A 22,490-nucleotide genomic window follows, 5' to 3' on the forward strand; every position below is an offset into this window, starting at 1 on the left:
GTACTTATATTGTTTGCATTGATCTGAATTCATTACACATAAGATAAGTACAAACTAGTAGGAGATTCAGTTATTTCAGGTCCTCTGAGAAGAGAAGCAGATGCCAACGGGGAACTAGATGTTCAAGAGATTAAATCCTAGGGGTTGGGATGGGGCACCAAGAAAGGATAGATGGGGAAGGGAACAGGAAGCAATGGAGTGAGCCTGCAGGCTGTAATGAAGGCCTCAACTTAAGGAAAGCAGAGGGGAAAGTATTGGGTAGGAAGAAACCAAGACCACATGGCGCAGTTCTGAAAAAGTTCCCCAGGCTGATGGGGAGTTCCCAAGCAAAGGTTGCTGTTAGAGGAGTCTTAGGTCTTCTGGAAGGATTATCTTGGCTCATTGTCTTGCTGTGCTCCTTGGTGGGCTGGACACAGCCTAGGGAAGTGTGAAAGGTGTGGTAGAGCAGCTGGGGAGCTGTTAGCTTCTTGGAGGGAGATGTGAGCTGTGCACTTCTGTGGCCAGCATAGTCCATTTCTTATGCTTCACAGATCCACTTGCCTACACATGTTGGTGGTTTCTTCCTGAGTTGAAACCTAGAAGATGGAAATTGCTAGGAAGACTATAGCCCCTATTGTTGCAGTTGGTCTCATGGCTGCAGCTGATATTCATTCTCTCCCTCCTTGACTCTTCATCCTTAATCCCTTACTGTTAGCCATCATCTTGGCAGGACTTGGGTGCTTTACTTGGTAGTGTGACCCAAAATTTCATTCCAGAAGATCTGGACCCATTGTAATCATTCACTTTTTGAGCTGATGTTTCTGTACAAACCCATTCACAGTTACAAGAGGTTGCACTATTGTAAGTGGTTGGGACAAGGAAGTACCATGCAGATCTCCTGGGTGCCACACGTATTTCTCCCTGACCCTATTGTGTAAATGCAGCTCTCTTGCCTGCTGATCAGGATCCATGACCCTGCCAAGATAGTGATTCCTCTTCTCACTTGCAGCTCCCTGGCCACAAGGAGTCCAGAGTACCCTTACTATGTTCCCTGGCAAGAATATTTCCCCTTGGGAGATAAGACTGCTAATTACAGAGCCCAGAGTTGTGAGATGGGAAGCACAGGGAGGATGCTTCCATCCTCTGGTTCCTAGTCCATGTATTCTTCCTAGGGAGAAGCAATGCTATATAGATTCCTCTGACTTAATTCATATACCATTCCATTCTATATGTGTAGCTTGTCTCCAGTGAAATCAGGTAATGTGAGTCATCCAACTTCGTTCTTTTTCAAAATTGTTTGGGTTATTCTAGTTCTTTTTCTTTTTTATATACATTTTAGAATCAACTTGTTTATTCCTGTAAAAATTCTTGCTGGGAATGAAATCTTGTGGAATAAGTAATCACTTTGGGGAAAGTTATCAGCTTAACAAAGTTGTGTCTTCCAAATCATTAACACAGTACTTTTCTCTCTATATGTAGGTGCTTAATCTCTCAGCATTTTTTTTTTTTTGTAGCTTTGAGTATATGGATCCTGGACATATTTTGTTATGTTTATTTGGTGCAATAATCACCCCACCTATTTGTGGGGTTGTGCTATTGTAAGTGGTTATAGTTTCTCTTATAAATCTTGTAGATTTCTTTTTTTAAGTCATAGGTATTTTACAGATTTTTTTTTTTCTGTTACAAATTGAATTTATTTTCTAAATAACTATTGTTAATCTAAGGTAGAAGTGTCTTTCAGATAAGCTCACATCTCTCCTTAAAAATGATCACTTGATCCATTACTTACAGTGGAATCTTTATTCATGTGGAATAAGAAAAGATTTCTGAGTTTGGATTTTAAAGCCTTCCTTAGTTTGGTTTCCAGCTCCATCTCCCATTCTCCTTTCATCAAACACTTTATGTCCCTGACACACTTTTGAAAAGTATTGTTAAATACTTTTTTTATATACCACTAATGGGCTAAAAAATATATATTGAATGGGTTTACAGAGCACAGCAAAACCCTACAAGTTGCTATGGTTTTGCATAACTCATGGATTTCTGGGAAATAGTAGTCTCAGAAAGACCAGCCCATATAATAATCAATATCTGGCTCTGTTTTTTTGTATTGTTGTTTGTTCTTTATTTTGTGGTACAGAGTCTGTAAGTTACTAAGGCAAGGAGGCAGGCTGGTCAAAACTGTTGATGTTGCAGATTTCTGCTGATGCTTCCACAATATACAGTTTAACCCTTAAAAAGGCTTTAAATCATTGAGAGATCTGTCATTTATCAGTCAAGTTTATTAAGATTTATAATTGTGTTTCTTTGTGGTTTAGATGCCTTAGAATAATTTTATTGATTTATTAGGTAATAAATCCTATTTTTTTTTTCCAGGTAAATTCACCAAAGTATAGTTCTGGTATGGATTATTTTAAATTGCTTTTCTCCAGCCAATATTTGGCAGTGGTGGTGTCATTAGGAGACCTGGATTGTTTGGTTGGACGATGGGCTGTGGCCAGTAACTTTTCTGGCCTTAATTTCTTCAGTGTACAAATGTGCAGTTTGTTCTAGATGATTTCTAAGGGACTTTATAATTCTGAAATCCATGATCATGTTAGGATTAAATTTACAGTTTTAAAAGCAAAACCGAATATTGCCCACTAGAGGGAGCTCTGCCCTTTTTAAATGTTCTCAATTTTATTGAGAAAGACATCTTTCATACAAGAGTATATGCTAATTTTTATTTCAGTAGCAGAAAATATTTGATATTGAATTAAACTTTTGCCAATTTGATGTGTGTGAAATTTTTTCATGATGTTATTTTGAATTTCCTTGATTATTGATGAGATTGAGTATATTTTTATGTTTATTCACTATTCCCGATTCCACATCTGGAAATGTCTGGTTCATATGTTTTGCCTTTTTCCACAGAAGTTTTTTCTTATAGATTTATTACAGATTTATTAGTCCCAGCTACTTGGGAGGCTGAGGCAGGATAATCGCTTGAAACTAGGAGGCAGATGTTGCAGTGAGCCAAGATTGTGCCACTGCATTTCAGCCTGGGTGATGAAGTAAGACTCCATCTCGAACATATATATATACATATAAATTTCTGGATATTAACCCTTTATCAGTTACATAGGTTACAAAGATCTTTTGCTTGTTCACTTTATTTATGGTGATTTGATGAACAGAAAAGTTCTTAATTTTAATGTAGTTGAATCTATCAGTCTTTTTCTTTATGTTGCATGGTTTTAATATCTTTCTTAAAAGGAGTCCCTTCATTACTCAAAGTCAGAGAGATATATTTTCTTTGACCTTAGAATAAGAGATATTATTGTGCCTTACATTTAATGATTTTGCCCATGATTTTTTATTCATGGTGTGAGTTAGGAATACTTTTGATTTTGTATTGCTGAGAAACAATGTACCCCGAACTTTAGTGGCTTAAAGTAACCATTTTATTTTGCTCCTGGGTTTCGTGGGAAGCATCTAGAAAGAGCTCACCTGATAGTTTTTTCTTCCAACAAAGGTGGCATCAATTGAACTAGAAAATTTACTTCTAAGATGGCTTCTTTTTCTGCTCACAAATGTGGTGTCTTTGTGCTTCTTGGCCCCTCTTTTTATATGAGGCTTCATCCTATAGGTCATTTCCATGTGGGTTGTGCTCCTTGTAGCATGATGGTCTTAAGGTAGTCAGTGCCATCTCTGTGCTGGAGGCCAACCAGCACAAAACCAGTGCATTAAACAAAACTACAACCAAGAACCCACAAAGAGTCCCCTTCACTCCCCTGCTACCTTCACCTGAGCACATGCTGATATCCATGGCTAAGGGAGCTGAAGACAGATCACATCACAGGAGTCTTTGCAGACACTTCCCAGTACCAGTTCAGAGCCCACTATGCACAGATTGGTTACACCCAGAAGAGAAATAATAGTCACTGCAGTTTGGCTCTCAGGGAAGTCCATCCTTAGGGGAAAGGGGAGAGCACCACATAAAGGGATTACCCCGTGGGACAAAACAATCAATCTGAACAATAGCCCTTGATCCCCAGATCTTCCCTTTGACATAATCTACCCAAATGAAAAGGAAGCAGAAAAAAAATTCTGGTAATATAACAAAACAGGGTTCTTTAACATTCTCAAAAGATTACACTAGCTCACCAGCAATGTGATCGAAACCAAGAAGAAATCTCTGAAATGCCAGAAAAAACATTGAGAAGGTTGATTATTAAGCTTCTCATGTAGGCACCAGAGAAAGGTGAAATCTGACTTAAAGAAAGAAAAAATACGGGATATGGGTGGAATACTCTCCAGAGAAACAGATAACATAAATGAAAAACTATTACAACTTCTGGAAATGAAGGAAAAACTTAGAGAAATGCAAAATGCACTGGAAAGTCTTAGTGATAGAGTCAAACAAGTAGAAGAAAGAACTTCAGAGCTTAAAGACAAGGCTTTTGAATTAACCCAATCCAACAAAGACAGAGAAAAGAATTTAAAAAATGAACAAAGCCTCAAAGAAGTTTGGGATTATGCTAAATGACCAAACCTAAGAATAACTGCTGTTCCTGAGGAAGAAGAGAAATCTAAAAGTTTGGAAAACATATTTGAAAGAATAAATGAGGAAGACCGATCCAAGATGGCCGATCCCTAACATCTCGGGACTGCAGCTCTCAGTGAAGGCACGGAGAACTAGATGACGCCACACTTTCAGACAAATTCTGGTCGCTCACGGAGCAGAAGATCCCTAGTGGAGGAATCACACGGGTCGTCAGCACGACTTTTGTGGCCGGCGCAGCGGTTCCGCCGACGCCTTGGCGCGGCAGCTCTCGGAGCAGAGTAAACAGGTTCGGAGGACCCACAAGGGCCCCAGCACAACACCAAAGCCCGGCGCAGCGGCTGTGATGGCACCTCCGCACGGCACCGCTCGGCGCAGAGTAAACAGGACCGGCTCCCATTCTGATCGAGGTTTGGAGCCCGGGGAAGGCAGAGTCGCCCACTACGGACACAAGAAGGAAGCCAGACAAGAGAATCCTGGACAGAAAAGCACCATCAGTTTTAACGCCGCTGTTCTGGCCCTGGGAACTAACAACCTGGATGCCCACTCAAGAGACCTAATCTGAAAGTTGGTAAATTCAAAGACCACAGGAGGATAAACTTACAATAATGGGAAGAAACCAGCATAAAAAAGCTGAGAATACTCAAAGTCAGAATGCTTCTCCCTCTAAAGATGATCACAGTTCCACATCAACAATGGAACAAGGCTTGATGGGGAACAAGCGCATCCCAATGCTAGAATATCGCTTCAGAGAATGGATAATAACAAACTTCAGTGAGTTAAAAGAACATGTTGTAGCCCAACGTAAAGAAACTAGGAACTTTGAAAAAAAGTTTGATGAAATCCTATTGAGAATAGACAACTTAGAGAGGAGCATGAGTGAAATAATGGAACTGAAGAATACAATACAGGAACTCTGAGAAGTTTGCACAGGTTTAAACACTCAAATTGTTCAAGCAGAAGAAGGGATATCAGAGGTCAAAGTCCAACTTAATGAAATCAAACGCGAAGAAAAGATTAGAGAAAAAAGGATGAAAAGGAATGAGCAAAGTCTCCAAGAAATGTGGGACTATGTGAAAAGACCAAATCTGCGTTTGATAGGTGTACCTGAATGCAATGGAGAGAATGAATCCAAGATGGAAAATACCCTTCAGGAAATTCTTCAGGAAAATTTTCCTAAACTAGCAAAGCAGGTCAATATTCAACCCCAGGTAATACAGAGAACACCACAAAGATATTCCTCAAGAAGAGCAACCCCAAGGCACATAATCGTTAGATTCACTAGGGCTGAAACGAAGGAGAAAATACTAAGGGCAGCCAGAGAGAAAGGTCAGGTTACCCACAAAGGCAAGCCAATCAGACTTACAGCAGATCTATCAGCAGAAACTCTACAAGCCAGAAGAGAGTGGGGGCCGATATTCAACATCCTCAAAGAACAGAACCTTCAACCCAGAATTTCATATCCAGCCAAACTAAGCTTCACAACTGAAGGAAAAATAAAATCTTTTATGAACAAGCAAGAACTCAGAGATTTTATTACCACCAGGCCTGCTTTACAAGAGCTTCTGAAAGAAGCATTATACACAGAAAGAAACAACCAGTATCAGCCCTTCTAAAAATATACCAAAAAGTAAAGAGCACCAACATAAAGAAGAATTTACACCAACGAATGGATAAAACAGCCAGTTAACATCAAATGGCAGTAACCCTAAATTTAAATCGACTAAATCCCCCAATCAAAAGACACAGCCAAAACCCAACAGCATGTTATATCCAGACCTGTTTCACAGGCAAGGATACACAAAGACTCAAAACAAAGGGATGGAGAAAGATTTACCAACCAAATGGAGAGCAAAAATAAATAAATAAAAAGCAGGAATTGCAATTCTTGTATCGGATAAAATAGATTTTAAAGCAACAAAGATATAGTGGTAAAAGGATCAATGCAACAACAAGAGCTAACGATCCTAACACCCAGCTACATAGAGACTTAGGCACAATGAGACAGAAAATTAATAAGGATAGCAGGGACTCGAACTCAGATCTGGAACAAGTAAACTTAATAAATATTTATAGAGCTCTCCACTTCAAATACACAAAATAAACATTCTAGTCAATACCACATCACACGTAATCATAGGTTTAAATGAAACATTGGCCATTATTTATACCCATTTTTTTTTTAAGAATAAAGCAATATTTCCACTCACTCTCCCTCTTTCTCTTCCTCTTTCTTCCTCTCCTTTACTCATTTTTTTCTTCTTTCCTTCACTCAAAAAAAAAGAAATCAACTTGTAAACCTCTAGATCCAGGTCGGCAATGTCTCTCTCATTGCTTGAATTCCTTCCTTCCCTTCCCTCCCTCCCTCCCTCCCTCCCTCCCTCCCTCCCCCTTCCTCCCTTCCTTCATCCCTCCCTTCCTCAAAAAAAAGAATAAATGAGGAAAACTTCCCTGGCCTTGCTAGACATCTAGACATCCAAATACAAGAAGCTCAAAGAATACCTGGGAAATTCATCACAAAAAGATTGTCAAATAGGCACATAGTGATCAGATTATCTAAAGTCAAGATGAAGGAAGGCATCTTAAGAACTGTGAGGCAAAAGCCCCAGGTAACTTGTAAAGGAAAACCTATCGGATTAACAGGAGTTTTCTTAGCAGAAACCCTGCAAGCTAGAAGTGATTGGGGTTCTATCTTTAGCCTTCTTAAACAAAACAATTATCTGCCAAGAGTTTTGTATCCAGTCAAACTAAGCTTCATAAGTGAAGCAAAGATAGTCTTTTAAAGACAAACGCTGAGAGAATTTGCTGCTACCAAGCTACTGTAAGAACTGCTAAAAGGAGCTCTAACTCCTGAAACAAATGCATGTAATACACCAAAATAGAACCTCTTTAACGCATGAATCTCACAGGACCTATAAAACAATGAAAAAAAAAAAAAAAAAAACACCACACACAACAAGGTATTCCAGCAACAATTAGCACAATGAATAGATTATTACCTTACTTCTCAATACTAACATTGAACATAAACGGCCTGAATGCTCCACTTAACAGATACAGAATGTGGCAGAATGGATAAAAATTCACTATCCAAGTATCTGCTATCTTCAAGAGACTCACCTAACACATAAGGAGTCACATAAACTAAAAGCAAAGGGGTGGAGAAAGATATTCCGTGCAAAAGGATACCAAAATCAAGCAGGAGTAGTTGTTTTTATATCAGACAAAACAGACTTTAAAGCAACAATAGTTAAAATAGATAAAGGGGGACATTATATAATGATAAAAGGACTGGTCCAACAGAAAAATATCACATTCCTAAATATATATATAATACATATATGTACCTAATACTGGAACTTTCAAATTTATAAAACTATTACTACTAGACCTAAGAAATGAGATAGACAGCAACACAGTGTCAACCAATAGTAGGTGACACAGTTTGGCTTGGTGTTCCCACCTAAATCTGATCTAGAGTTGAAATCCCTACAATCCCTATGTGTCAAGGGAGGAACCAGGTGGGAGGTGATTGGATCCTGAGGGCAGTTTTCCTCATGCTGTTTTTGCAATAATGAGTTCTCACGAGATCTGATGGTTTTATAAGGCAGTTTTCTCTGCTCTTGCTTGCTATTTCTCTCCTGCCACCTTGTGAAGAAGGACTTGTTTGCTTCCTCTTCTGCCCTGATTGCAAGTTTCCTGAGACCTCTCCAGCAATGCAGAACTATGAGTCAATGAAACCTCTTTTCTTTATAAATTATCCAGTCTCTGGCAGTTTTTATAGCACTGTGAAAACAGACTAATACAGTGGGGGAATTTAGTACTACACTGGCAGCACTAAACAAATCATCAAGACAGAAAGGCAGCAAAGAAACAATGAACTTAAACTATACTCTAGGACAAATGGACTTAACAGATATTTATAGAACTTTCTACCTAATAAGTGCACAATATGCATTCTATTCATGAGCACATGGAACATTCTCCAAGATAGACCGTATGATAGGCCACAAAGCAAGTCTCAATTAAGGAAATGGAAATTGTATCAAGTACTGTCTTAGACCACAGGGGAATAAAATTGGAAATCAACTTCAAAAGGAACCCTCAAAGCCATGCAAAGACATGGAAATTAAATAACCTACTTCTGGATGATTGTTGGGTCAATAATGAAATCAAAATGGAAATTAAATTCTTTGAACTGAGCTATGATAGTGACACAATCTATCAAAACTTCTGGAATACCACAAAAGCAGTACTAAGAGGAAAGTTCATAGCATTGAATGCCTACATACAAAAGTCTGAAAGAGCACAAATAGACAATCTAAGGTGACACCTCAAGAACAAATCCAAACCTAGCTTATGAAAAGAAATAACAAAGAGAAGAGCAGAACTAAATGAAATTGAAATAAAAAAATACAAATGATAAAGGAAACAAAAAGCTGGTTCTTTGAAAAGATAAAGAAAATCAATAGACCATTAGTGAGATTAACCAAGAAAAGAGAGAGGATCCACATAAGCTCAATTAGCAACAAAAGGGGAGATATTACAACTGATGTCACAGAAATACAAAAGATCATTCAAGGCTACTAGAAACACCTTAATGTGCACAACCTAGAAACCTAGAGGAAAAGTAAAATTTCTGTTTTAGTCCAAGAGACTAAATCAGGAAGAAATAGAAACTCTGAAGAGACCAGTAAGAAGCAGCGAGACTGAAATGGTAAGAAAAGTATCGCCAGCAACAAGTCCAGGACCAGGTGGATTCACAGCTGAGTTCTATCAGACATTCAAAGAAGAATTGGTACCAATCCTATTGACACTATATTTCAAAATACAGGGAAAAAGGGAATCTTCCTTAAGTTATTCTATGAGGCCATTACCACCCTGATATCAAACCAGGAAAGGACATAAAAAAATAAAACTACAGACCAATATTCCTGATGAACATAGATTAAAAAAAAAAACTCAAAAAATATTAGCTAACCAAATCCAACAGCATACCAAAAAGATAATCCACCATGATCAATTGGGTTTCATACTAGGGACACAGGGATGGTTTAACATCTGCAAGTCAATAAATGTGATACACCACATAAACAATTAAAATCAAAAATCACTATCATCTCAATAGACACAGAAAACACATTTGATGAAATCCAGTATAGCTTTATGATTAAAATCAGCAAAATCAGCCTAGAGGAGACATACCTTAAGGTAATAAAAGCCATCTATACATACCTACAGCTAACACTGTACTGAACAGGGAAAAGTTGAAAGTCTTCCCCTGAGAACTGGAATAAGACAAGGATGCTCACTTTCACCACTTCTCTTCAACATAGTACTGGAAGTCCTAGCTAGAGCAATCAGACAAGATAAAGAAATAAAGGCATCCAAATTGGTGAGAGCCCACATAGTCAAAGCAAGACTAAGCCAAAAGAACAAATCTGGAAGTATTACATTATCTGACTTCAAGCTATAGTCACCAGAACAGCATTGTACTGGTGTAAAAATAGGCACATAGAGCCATGGAACACAATAGAGAACCCAGATATAAAGCAAAATACTTACAGCCAGCTGATCTTTAACAAAGCAAAGAAAAACTTGAAGTGGGGAAAGGACCCTCTATTCAACAAATGGTGCTGGGATAATTGGCAAGCCTCATGTAGGAGAATGAAACTGGATCCTCATCTCTCACCTTATGCAAAAATCAACTCAAGATGGATTAAAGACTTAAATTTAAGACCTGACATAACAAAAATCATAGAAGATAACATCAGACAAACCATTCTAGACATTGGCTTAGGCAGACTTCATGACTAAGAATACAAAAGCAAATTCACCAAAAATGAAGATAAACAGATAAATAGATGTGACTTAATTAAACTAAAAAGCTTCTATATAGCAAAAGAAATAATCAGCAGAGTAAACAAACAACCCACCGAGTGGGAGAAAAATGTTCAAAAACTATGCCTCCGACAAAGGACTAATATCTACAATCTACAAGCAACTCAAACAAATCAGCAAGAAAAAAAAAATAAAACAATCCCATCAAAAGGTGGGCTAGGGACATGAGTAGACAATTCTCAAAAAAAGATATGTGAATGGCCAAAACACATATGAAAAAATTGTCAACCTTGCTAATGATCAGAGAAATGCATATCAAAATCACAATGTGATACTGTCTTACTCCTGCAAGAATGGCCATAATCAAAAAATTTAAAAAAATAGATGTTGGCATGGATGTGGTGAAAAAGCAACACGTTTACACTGCTGGTGGGAATGTAAACTAGTACAACTATGGAAAACAGTATGGAGATTAAGAACTTAAAGTAAATCTACCATTTGATCCAGCAATCCCATGACTGGGTATCTACCCAGAGGAAAAGTAGTCATTATACCAAAAAGACACTTGCACACATGTTTATGGCAGCACAATTTGCAGTTGCAAAAATATGGAACCAGCCCAAATGCCCATTAATCAATGAATGGATAAAGAAAATGTGGTGTGTGTATATATGCATACAAACGCATATATACATATATACCTACACCATGGAATACTACTCTGCCATAAAAAGGAACAACATGATGATATTTGCAGCAATCTGGATGAAATTGGAGGCCATTATTCTAAGTGAAGTAACTCAGGATTGTAAAACCAAACATTGTGTGTCCTCACTCATAAGTAGGAGCTGGGCTATGAGGATGCAAAGGCAAAGAATGATACAATGGACTTTGGGGACTTGGAGAATGGGTGGGAGGGTGGTAAAGGATTAAAGACTGTATATTGGTTACAGTATACACTGCTCAGGTGATGCGTGCACCAAAATCTCAGAAATCATCACTAAATAACTTACTCATGTAACCAAATACCACCTGTCCCCCCAAAACTTACTGAATAAATCAATAAAAGCACTCAACAAAAAGGAAACCTTAAAGACTGAGTTTCTAGCCATGATGGGATAGGAGGTCAGACAAGCCTCAATATGGTCCTTCATTAGCAACCTTTAACCAGATTTCCTTCCTAAGGAGTAAGCAGGAACCAGCTCCAGAAAACAAGAAACAGACGACTTATTGCTTTGTCATCTTAAGCCAACCATCTGAGGCTGTGACTATACTCTTCCTAGTTTTTTTTTTTTTGCAGTTTCACAATACATCCCTTGCTAAAAACTGACTACTATCTCCAGACCCATTTTGGCTGATGGGTGGAGGATACATAGTGATGGTTTTTGTGTCCTTTGCTTTATCTTTTAACATTGGTGGCTGAAAACTCCATCCTCAGATTGTGCTAATGCCACCATTTTTTGAACATGCAACCCATGAAAGGTGCATGAAGCTCAATTGCACATGTACATATATTTCTTCTTTCATAAATATTCATCACTCTTCCTTTAGCTTATTAAGTATGCATATTTGGCCACCTTGCTCAGCATAAATTCCTGATCTCTTTACATTTCCCTCAAAGTGCTTGCTCTCAGCTGCTGCTGGAGGCTTTGCTTCCCAATCTGTAGGATGGCCACTCTACAGGCTGCAACCCTTTATGAGAAATAAAGCTTTTCTTTTCAAATTTATTCACCTCATCATTCTTAAGTTGGCACAATCCACATCTAGTTATTGCAGCTGTTATAAAAGAAACCAGTTGTCATTTTCATCATTCATCTTGGGAAATTTGTTAGCCAGATCCACCTTTTCTAGTTTTCCTATTATCACAGGTGACAGTTTTACTAAAATTTATGCCACTGTGCAACATAGATTTTTTTCTCCACCTTCCATACTGTTCCATAGCAACTTCCTTACTGTTCTTTCAGCCTCTATTAAAAAGGCCTTCTGAGGCCCTTCATGCATCCATTTCACTCTCTGGTCATGTTGCAGATGCCACAAATTTCTGTTCTAGTTGTCTGTTGTTGTTGTGTGATAAAACTATGCCAAACCTAGTGGGTTTGAAAAAACTACTGTAGTTTGTTTGTTTATTTGTTTGTTTTTGAGATGGAATCTCACTCTGTCATCCAGGCTGGAGTGCAGTGGCGCAATATCTCAGCTCACTGCAACCTCTGCCTTCTGGGTTCAAGCAATTCTCTTGTCTCTTCCTCCTGAGTAGCTGGAGTTATAGGCACTATGCCCAGCTAATTTTTGTATTTTTAGTAGAAATGGGGTTTCACAATGTCGGCCAGGCTGGTCTTGAATTCCTGACTTCAGGCAGTCCACCTGCCTCAGCCTCCCAAAGTGCTGGGATTATAAGTGTGAGCCACCGTGCCTGGCCTATTGTAGTTTTTATATAATTGTGTGAATCAGGAATTTTAGAAGGTTGCTTAGGTGGGCATCACATGGGGCTTCTGAGGCTGGAGAATCCAGGAATATTTGTTTATTTGAAGATACGGAATTTTGGTGCTCCTTTTCCTGGTATGGGTAATCAGTTTCTTTCCTTGCAGTGTCTTGTTTTCTAGGGCCTCTTCCTCTTCCTTAGGCATTTCACAACATGGTGGTATCATGGTAGTCATACTTCTTATATGATGGCTGGTTTCCAAGAGGGAGCTCGTAATAATGAGTTATACAAGAGTGAGAGTTTCAACAGGCAGGAAGAGAGTTCTAGTCAGTTAGGCTGGTGCTTCTGCCTTATTGTATTTATCACAGCAATTAGAGGGGGCTCACCTAGACTTGAGATGCTAGAGAGACACTGCCTTTTGATACAGTGGTAGCAAGATCCTATTGCAAAAGAGCATATGGTTAGGAGGTATGATTGTAAACACCTTTGGACAGGGATGAAATTTCATTTTTCCCAAATGGATAATCAGTTGGCTTAGTACAATTTATTGAGCAGTCTATACTTCCCCATTCATCTGTAATGTCTGCTCTATTATAAATCATGTTTCTAAACAAAAGGATTTATTTGTTTTGAATTCTCTGTGTCTAGGCCCATGATTATAACTGGGGGCCATTTTACAGAAGACGTTTGGCAATGTCTAGAGAAATATTTGGTTGTCACAGCAGGTGTGTGTGTTGTGTGTAGGGTGCTACTAACATCCAGTGAGTAGAGGCCAGGAATGCTTTGCACTTAGCAGCATCCCCCAGTGCACAGGACAAAAAACTATCCAGCCCCAAATGTCAACAATGTGGAGCTTGAGAAACTATGGTCTCCACCATCAGTATTGCACTATTAGGTTAGCCTTGATATCCAATAGGAGAAGTCACCTCAATTTGTTTTTCTTTTTAAAGAATGGCTAATTTTTGGGCCTTTGCATTTCCATATAAATTTTAGAATCAGTTTATCATGTTTTTTATTTTTTTGTTGTAATTATATAGAAGGTTTTTTTTTTTTTTTTATTGTACTTTAGGTTCTAGGGTACAAGTGCAGATCACGCAGGATTTTTATATAGGTACATAAATGGCAAGGTGGTTTGCTGCTTCCATCGCCTTGTCACCTATATCTGGCATTTCTCCCCATGTTATCCCTCCCCAAAACCCCACCCCCTGCTGTCCCTACCCTAGTCCCCCCTTCAACAGACCCCAGTGTGTGATGTTCCCCTCCCTGTGTCCATGTGTTCTCATTGTTCAACACCCGCCTATGAGTGAGAACATGTGGTGTTTGATTTTCTGTTCTTGGGTCAGTTTGCTGAAAATGATGGTTTCCAGATTCATCCATGTCCCTTCAAAGGACACAAACTCATCATTTTTTATGGCTGTATAGTATTCCATGGTGTATATGTGGATATTTTCCTTGTCCAGTCTGTCATCGCTGGGCATTTGGGTTGGTTCCAAGTCTTTGCTATTGTAAACAGTGCCGCAATGAACATTCATGTGCATGTGTCCTTATAGTAGAATGATTTATAATCCTTTGGATATATACCCACTAGTGGGATTGCTGGGTCAAATGAAATTTCTATTTTTAGGTCCTTGAGGAATTACCATACTGTCTTCCACAATGGCTGAACTAATTTACACTCCCACCAACAGTGTAAAAGTCTTCCTATATCTCCACATCCTCTCCAGCATCTGTTGTCTCCAGATTTTTTAATGATCACCATTCTAACTGGCATGAGATGGTATCTCAATGTGGTTTCGATTTGCATTTCTCTAATGACCATTCCTTTTCATGTTTGCTGGCCTCATATATGTCTTCTTTTGAAGCATCTGTTCATGTCCTTCACCCACTTTTGGTTGGGTTTGTTTGTTTGTTTTCTTGTAAATCTGTTTTTGTTCTTTGTAGATTCTGGATATTAACCCCTTGTCAGATGAGTAGATTGCAAAATTTTTTTCCCATTCTGTTGGTTGCTGGTTCACTCTAATGATTGTTTCTTTTGCTGTGCAGAAGCTCTAGAGTTTAATTAGGTCCCATTTGTCCATTTTGGCTTTTGTTATCAATGCTTTTGGTGTTTTAGTCACGAAGTCCTTGCCTATGCCTACGTCCTGGATGGTTTTGTCTAGGTTTTCTTCTAGGGTTTTTATGGTGTTAGATCTTATGTTTGAATCTTTAATCCAACTGGAGTTAATTTTAATGTAAGGTGTCAAGGTGTAAGGTGTCCAGTTTCTGCTTTCTGCACATGGCTAGCCAGTTTTCCCAACACCATTTATTAAACAGGGATCCTTCCCTCATTGACAAGCAAGTTTGTTAATGTGTGCAGTGCACATCTCGTGGGAGAAAAGTAACTAGAAGCAGTGGCTTAGAGTCCTGGCTTATATAAGGTCTTCAACAAAGAGCAATAAGTTTTAGAGAAGCATCAGGACACATGAAAGCAGATTAAGGCTTCCAAAGGTGGGAAGGTATGGGAAGGTAAATTTATGGGGAAACTAGTAAAGTCTGCTCAGTTGCCTCTGGTGCAGTCTCTAAGCTGATAAAGGTTGTAAAGGAGAATTTACATACTGTTTTGAGGCAGGAAAGAGGGAAAGATACAAAGACCTTTTGTCTTTGTATTAATAATTGTCCTGCTTTTAAAAAAGCAGAGGAAAGACAGAGTACTTTTCTCTATTTGCTTCGAATGGTCTTTAGCTCCAAAAAATTATGTCAAAGAGGAGTATTTTGAGGTAACACATTCTGTTTCCTTCAATACTCTTGTTTGTGATTCTCAAACTTCCCTTGAACATTATAGACATTTTAAAATTCTTTATTTTTGCATTTGCTTTGAGATAACGTATTTAGTTATTTGGATAATTTTTTTCTATGGATAACATGGACAAGATTTTTAAGCTGTTATTTTGGCTTAAGTAAATAAAAAGTCAAAATAAAAGTCAACAACCTACTGCCTTTTATATCAACATTAAGAACTAGAATTCTTACATTGCTTTTGCAGTACAATGTAATACATTGTATCCTTTTCTAACATGCCTACAGAAAAAGATTATCTGTAAAAAATATATATTCAATTACCTTTTTGTTCTTTATCAGTTATGGTGTAGAGCAGTTAAAAAAATTAAAATTTATGCAGACTTTTAGGTATTAATCCAAGGAGTGATACTGTTGATATATAGAAAGGCTGGGAACAGCAGAGAGTATAGAAGTGCAGAATAAGTACTCTGCCACTTTCTAGCTCCTTTCGAGATGGGTTTCTAGACAGAAGCTTCAGTCTCAGTATGAAGTGCTAGATATTCAATGGAAAAAAAGGTTAATCTGTATTAGAAATTGTAATAAAAGTACATATTAGGCCAAATGACTTTTGTGTTAAGATGTTTCTTCCTTAGCAGGTATTACTGAGGATTTCTCTATAAATAATTTCTATATACAGCTTACTATGTATAAATTTTGGCTGGAGTTAGGAGGCAGTAAGGTTTTTAGCTGAGTGAAAGAAATGGCTTAGCCTAGCATATCATTAAGAACATCTTTGATCATGGGCATCACATGATAATAAGAGAACAAAGTTTGTTTATTTATTTAAAAATTTATCACATATTCAGTTCCTGTTTTTCTCCATACATGTTATTTGATGGGCATAATGAATGAATATTATAAAGAAAGCCATGTTATTGTTGGGTACAGTTAACCATGTGTAATAATTTGATTAAGTATGAGCTCATTTATTATCTGAATTAATAATTATTATATAAATTTTCAGGGACACAAAAGTGGAGACCATCATTAAAATATCTGTGTCTCCCACTGACTGCAGTAATAGAGAATTTCTTCTTGGGTTTTAGATTTCCTCCTTCTTCACCCCTGAAGCCATATCCAAAGAAACCCCCATACCAAAAGGATGTTATTAAATTTCCAGAATGGAATGATCCCCAACCAGGCACTTCACAGGAGAACATCCCGGTGAGGCCAGTTGTGATGGTAAGTGCCATGACTGAAAGACCCAAGGGGCTGGCAGTGGGGATATTCATACGTGAACTCCTAGGCTTTGTCTGTCTTTTTGTGGTCCTTTATGAACAATAGTTAGAAGGTAGTTTAAAACAAAATTATACCTGCCAACAGCTGAGAGACAAATAACAAAGAAAGACTGGCTCTTGCAGTTTTTCACTCTTGCATGTAAATTGTTATTGTACTGTATTGTTTAGGGTAGCAGTCCCCAACCTTTTTGGCACCAGGGATGGGTTTTGCAGAAGACAGTTTTTCCATGGACCAGGGCTGGTGGGATGGGGTGGGAGTGGTTTCGGGATGATTCAAGTGCATTACATTTATTGTGTATTTTATTTCTATTATGATTACATTGTAACATATAATGAGATTATTATACAACTCACCATACTGTAGAATCAGTGGGAATCCTAAGCTTGTTTTCCTGCAACTAAATGGTCCCATCTGGGGATGATGGGAGACAGTGACAGATCATCAGGCATTAGATTCTCATAAGGAGCACACAACTTAGATTCCCTCCATGCACAGTTCGCAAAAGGGTTCAGACTCCTATGAGAATCTAAAGCTGTAGCTGATCTGACAGGAGGTGGAACTCAGGCATTGTGTAAACAACAGAGAATAGCTATTAATACAGATGCAGCTTCACTTACTTGCCGGATGCTCACCTTCTGCTTTGTGGCCTAGTTCCTTATAGGCTATGGACTGATACCATCTGTGGACTGTGGGTTGGGGACCCTTGGTTCAGGGAATAATGATGAGAAAAAAAGTCTACATGTTCATTAGAGATATAACCATTTATTTTTTTCCCCCTGAATTTTTTATTTTTTATTTTTTTTTTAATATTGTACTTTAGGTTCTGGGGTACATGTGCAGATCATGTAGGATTGTTGCATAGGTACACACATGGCAATGTGGTTTGCTGCCTCCATCCCCCTGTCACCCACATCTGGCATTTCTCCCTGTGTTATCCCTCTCCGAGCTACCCACACCCACATTGTCCCTCCCTTGGCCCCCCACAACAGACCCCAGTGTGTGATGCTCCCCTCCCTGTGTCCATGTGTTCTCATTGTTCAACACCCACCTATGAGTGAGAACATGCCGTGTTTGGTTTTCTGTTTGTGGGTCAGTTTGCTGAGAATGATAGTTTCCAGATTCATTCATGTGCTTACAAAGGACACAAATTCATCATTTTTTATGGATGCATAGTATTCCATGGTGTATATGTGCCACATTTTCCTTGTCCCGTCTATCGTTGGTGGGCATTTGGGTTGGTTCCAGGTCTTTGCTATTGTAAACAGTGCTGCTATGAACATACATGTGCATGTGTCTTTATAATATATGCCTTTGGGTATATATCCAGTAATGGAATTGTTGGGTCAAATGAAATTTCTATTTCTGGGTCCTTGAGGAAGCACCATACTGTCTTCCACAATGGTTGAACTAATTTACACTCCCACCAACAGTGTAAAAGTGTTCCTATTTCTCCACATCCTCTCCAGCATCTGTTGTCTCCAGATTTTTTAATGATCGCCATTCTAACTGGCGTGAGGTGGTATCTCAATGTGGTTTTGATATGCATTTTTCTAATGACCAGTGATGATGAGCATTTTTTTCATGTTTGTTGGTCTCATACATGTCTTCTTTTGAAAAGTGTCTGCTCATATCCTTCGCCCACTTTTGGATGGGTTTGTTTGTTTTTTTCTTATAAATCTGTTTTAGTTCTTTGTAGATTCTGGATATTAGCCCTTTGTCAGATGGGTAGATTGCAAAAATCTTTTCCCATTCTGTTGGTTGCCAGTTCACTCTAATGATTGTTTCTTTTGCTGTACAGAAGCTGTGGAGTTTAATTAGGTCATTTGTCTATTTTGGCTTTTATTGCCAATGCTTTTGGTGTTTTAGTCATGAAGTCTTTGCCTATGCCTATGTCCTGAATGGTTTCACCTAGGTTTTCTTCTAGGATTTTTATGGTGTTAGAGCTTATGTTTAAGTCTTTAATCCATCTGGAGTTAATTTTAGTGTAAAGTGTCAGGAAGGGGTCCAGTTTCTGCTTCCTGCACTGCTAGCCAGTTTTCCCAATACCATTTATTAAACGGGGGATCTTTTCACCCGTTGCTTGTTTTTGTCAGGTTTGTCAAAGAACAGGTGGTTGTAGATGTGTGGCATTGCCTCCAGGGCCTCTGTTTTGTTCCATTGGTCTGTATCTCTGTTTTGGTACCAGTACTATGCTGTTTTGATTACTGTAGCCTTGTAGTATAGTTTGAAATCAGGTAGTGTGATGCCTCTGGCTTTGTTCTTTTTGCTTAGGATTGTCTTGGCCATGTGGGCTCTCTTTTGGTTCCATATGAAGTCTAAGGTGGTTTTTTCCAGTTCTGCGAAGAAGGTCATTGGAAGCTTGATGTGGATAGCGTTGAATCTATAAATTACTTTGGGCAATATGGCCATTTTTCACAACATTGATTCTTCCTAACCATGAGCATGGAACGTTTTTCCATCTGTTTGTGTCCTCTCTTATTTCCTTGTAGTTCTCCTTGAAAAGGTCCTTTACATCCTTTGTTAGTTGTATTTGTAGATATTTTATTCTCTTTGTAGCAATTGTGAATGGGAGTTTGCTCATGATTTGGCTCTTTGTTAGTCTTTTATTGGTGTATAGAAATGCTTGTGATTTCTGCATATTGATTTTGTATCATGAGACTTTGCTGAAGTTGCTTATCAGTTTAAGGAAATTTCGGGCTGAGATGTTAGGGTCTTCTAAATGTATAATCATGTCACCTGCAAATACAGACAATTTGACTTCCTCTTTTTCTAATTGAATACTCTTCATTTATTTTTTCTTGCATAATTTCTCTGGTTAGAACTTCCAATACTATATTGAATATGAGTGGTGGGAGGGCATCCTTGTCTAGTGCTGGAATTCAAAGGGAATTTTTCCAGGTTTTGCCCATGCATGATGATATTGGCTGTAGGTTTGTCATAAATAGCTTTTATTGTTTTGAGATATGTTCCTTTGATACCTAGTTAATTGAGGGTTTTTAGCATAAAGTGCTGTTGAATTTTATTGAAGGCCTTCTCTGCATCTATTGAGATGATCATATGGTTTTTGTCTTTGGTTCTGTTTATGTGGTAGATTACGTTTATAGACTTGTGTCTGTTGAACCAGCCTTGCTTTCCTGGAGTGAAGCCTACTTGTTCGTGATGGCTAAGCTTTTTGATGTGCTGTTGCAATCGATTTGCCAGTATTTTATTGAAGATTTTTGCATCTATGTTCATTGTAGATATTGGCCTGAAGTTTTCTTTTTTTGTTGAGTCTCTGCTGGGTTTTGGTGTCAGGATGATATTGGTCTTGTAAAATGATTCGGGAAGGATTCCTCTTTTTGTATCATTTGGAATAGTTTCAGAAGGAATGATACCAGCTCCTCTTTGCACGTCTGGTAGAATTCAGCTGTGAACCCATCTGGACCTGGACTTTTTTTGGTTGGTAGGGTCATTGCTGCCTCGACTTCAGACTTTGTTATTTGTGTATTCAAGGTTTCAACTTCTTCCTGGTTTAGGCTTGGGAGGGTGCAAGTGTCCAGGAATTTATCCATTTCTTCCAGGTTTACTGGTTTATGTGCATAGAGTTGTTTGTAGTAATCTCTGATTGTAGTTTGTATTTCTGTGTTATCAGTGGTGATATCCCCTTTATTGTTTTTTATTGCATCTATTTGATTCTTCTCGCTTTTCTTTTTTATTAGTCTGGCCCCTCGAAGATTTTCAGTCCCTAGTTGGTTGAATCCACACTTGCAGAACCCACAGATATAAAGGGTCAATTGTATATGGCAGCTGTTTTTGTATGTTCAGACTGAGCAGATTTCTGTTAAAACTCCCTTGTAATCCCCCTTTCTCATATGTTCTTTAATTTATTACCCTTCTTCTTTGTCTCTTCCTCCTAAACTTTGTTATTATTGCCAGTTGAGTGTAAGAAGGCTAGGGCATGGAATATTGTAGAATAGCTCCTGACCAAACATATGAACAAAGGTAGATTATTCTAGTCTTGGAAAACAGAAGCTCATTGTAGAATTGACTGCGTATTTTTTTCACATTTTTTCCTTAAAAAATATCCCCAGTAGAAGACTACCAAGATTGAGGTAATGCTTAGAAAACAAACAAAAAAAACTTCTCTTCCTTTTACCATCTTCAGCTGTCCTTGTGGAGCCTCTTTCAGATGACTAAGATTTGGGGGCTGCTTTTGAACATTACACTTACTTGATATTTTCTTACAAAAAAAGACAGTTCTCAAAAGTAATATGTTTTAATTTTATTTTCAACAATCACTCAATCTGAATAGTGTGTGAATTTACATATGTATTCCTTAATTTTGAATTAATAAAATTTAATTTCACTGATTAGTTGAAATGTCCACAGGAAAAATTAGCTAGTTAATGCCATACTTATTGCCATAGCTCTTTTGTAATTCATGAATATTCATTTATAATGTGACCTAGTCTTAAGAATCATTCTTTACTTCTCTGAGATCTATGCAAAGAAAGTTAATTTATATTTCTAATTATTATTTTTAATCAAATTACAAGTAACCAAATTAAAGACATTTCTCTTAAAATCACACCACTTTATATTAAAATATTTATTCTCTCTCTTTCTACCCTTTCTCTCTTCCCTCCCTCTTGCATCCTCCCTCCATTAGAATTCTGAGATGTGGTACAAGCGTCACAGTATTGCTATTGGAGAGGTACCAGCTTGTCGTCTTGTTCATCGCAGACAGCTAACGGAGGCCAATGTGGAAGAGATATGGAAGTCTATGACGTTATCATAGTATGTACATTTGATATTGAGAAATTTTAGAGATATTGTTTCCTATTTTGCTACTTCCTCACTCTCTGCATACTTAATTTTCTGAAATTATGTATAAAAATCTCAACTTTGCATCATTTGTAGTTATGCTTAGGAAACATAATTTAACTGAATTCTGGAGATAATCGCTTTCTATTTATTTAACGTTAAATTAGGAGTTTAAAAGTTCTTATGCTTTCTAGTAACACTGACATCATAAGTGTAATAAAACACATAATAGAAAATGTGGTCTCTTAGGTATTGATGTACTATATGTATAAAGTTGACAGTCATACAGCAAAATTTTGTTTCTCATGAAGATATGCTAATAGTAGTTTCTTAGTGGATAAGTTAGTTTTTGTGTTATAGTATTTTTACTTACAAAATTACTTTCTTGTCATTTGGTGTGTTACTAAATCTGTGAAGCAAAATGTTAGTAGCAAAAGGATATTTTTTTACATTTGTTTTATTGTAATATTTATACCCTTTTTGCCTCACAAAGATTGGATGAAATTCATGAAAGTAAAGCATTCTAAAGATTGATCTTTTAGTGCCAGGTTTTTGAGTAAATGTAATCTTAAAGAAAGAACTAATTACCATAATGACTTATCTTTTAGTTTACAGAAAATTCTTGGCCTGGATTCCTTAGAAGAAGTTTTAGACATCAAACTTGTCAATTCGAAGTTCATCATCCATAATGTATATAGTGTTAGCAAGCAGGGAGTTGTTATTCTTGATGACAAGTCAAGTAAGTGCATAAGTATCATTTTGTTTCTTATTGACATAATATATTGGCTGCATAGGTCCATCAGCTCCTATTTGACCTTTCCCTAAACCCTGAAGAAGTTTGTTCCTTCA

General features: G+C 37.7%; 1 protein-coding gene across 3 annotated transcripts in view; it reads left to right on the top strand.

Annotated features, from left to right (window-relative positions):
• DEPDC1B (DEP domain containing 1B) overlaps positions 1-22,490 on the top strand; it is a 105,579-nt gene that overhangs the window by 25,836 nt on the left and 57,253 nt on the right. For all 3 annotated transcript variants that reach the window (XM_035291537.3, XM_035291536.3, XM_078365473.1), the window contains 3 exons: positions 16,646-16,781; positions 21,487-21,614; positions 22,250-22,380. In XM_035291537.3, the coding sequence (XP_035147428.1) occupies positions 16,646-16,781; positions 21,487-21,614; positions 22,250-22,380 (395 nt within the window). The remainder of the gene's footprint in view (positions 1-16,645; positions 16,782-21,486; positions 21,615-22,249; positions 22,381-22,490) is intronic.

The sequence above is a fragment of the Callithrix jacchus genome, chromosome 2 (genome assembly GCF_049354715.1).
Source record: "Callithrix jacchus isolate 240 chromosome 2, calJac240_pri, whole genome shotgun sequence".
NCBI lineage: Eukaryota > Metazoa > Chordata > Mammalia > Primates > Cebidae > Callithrix > Callithrix jacchus.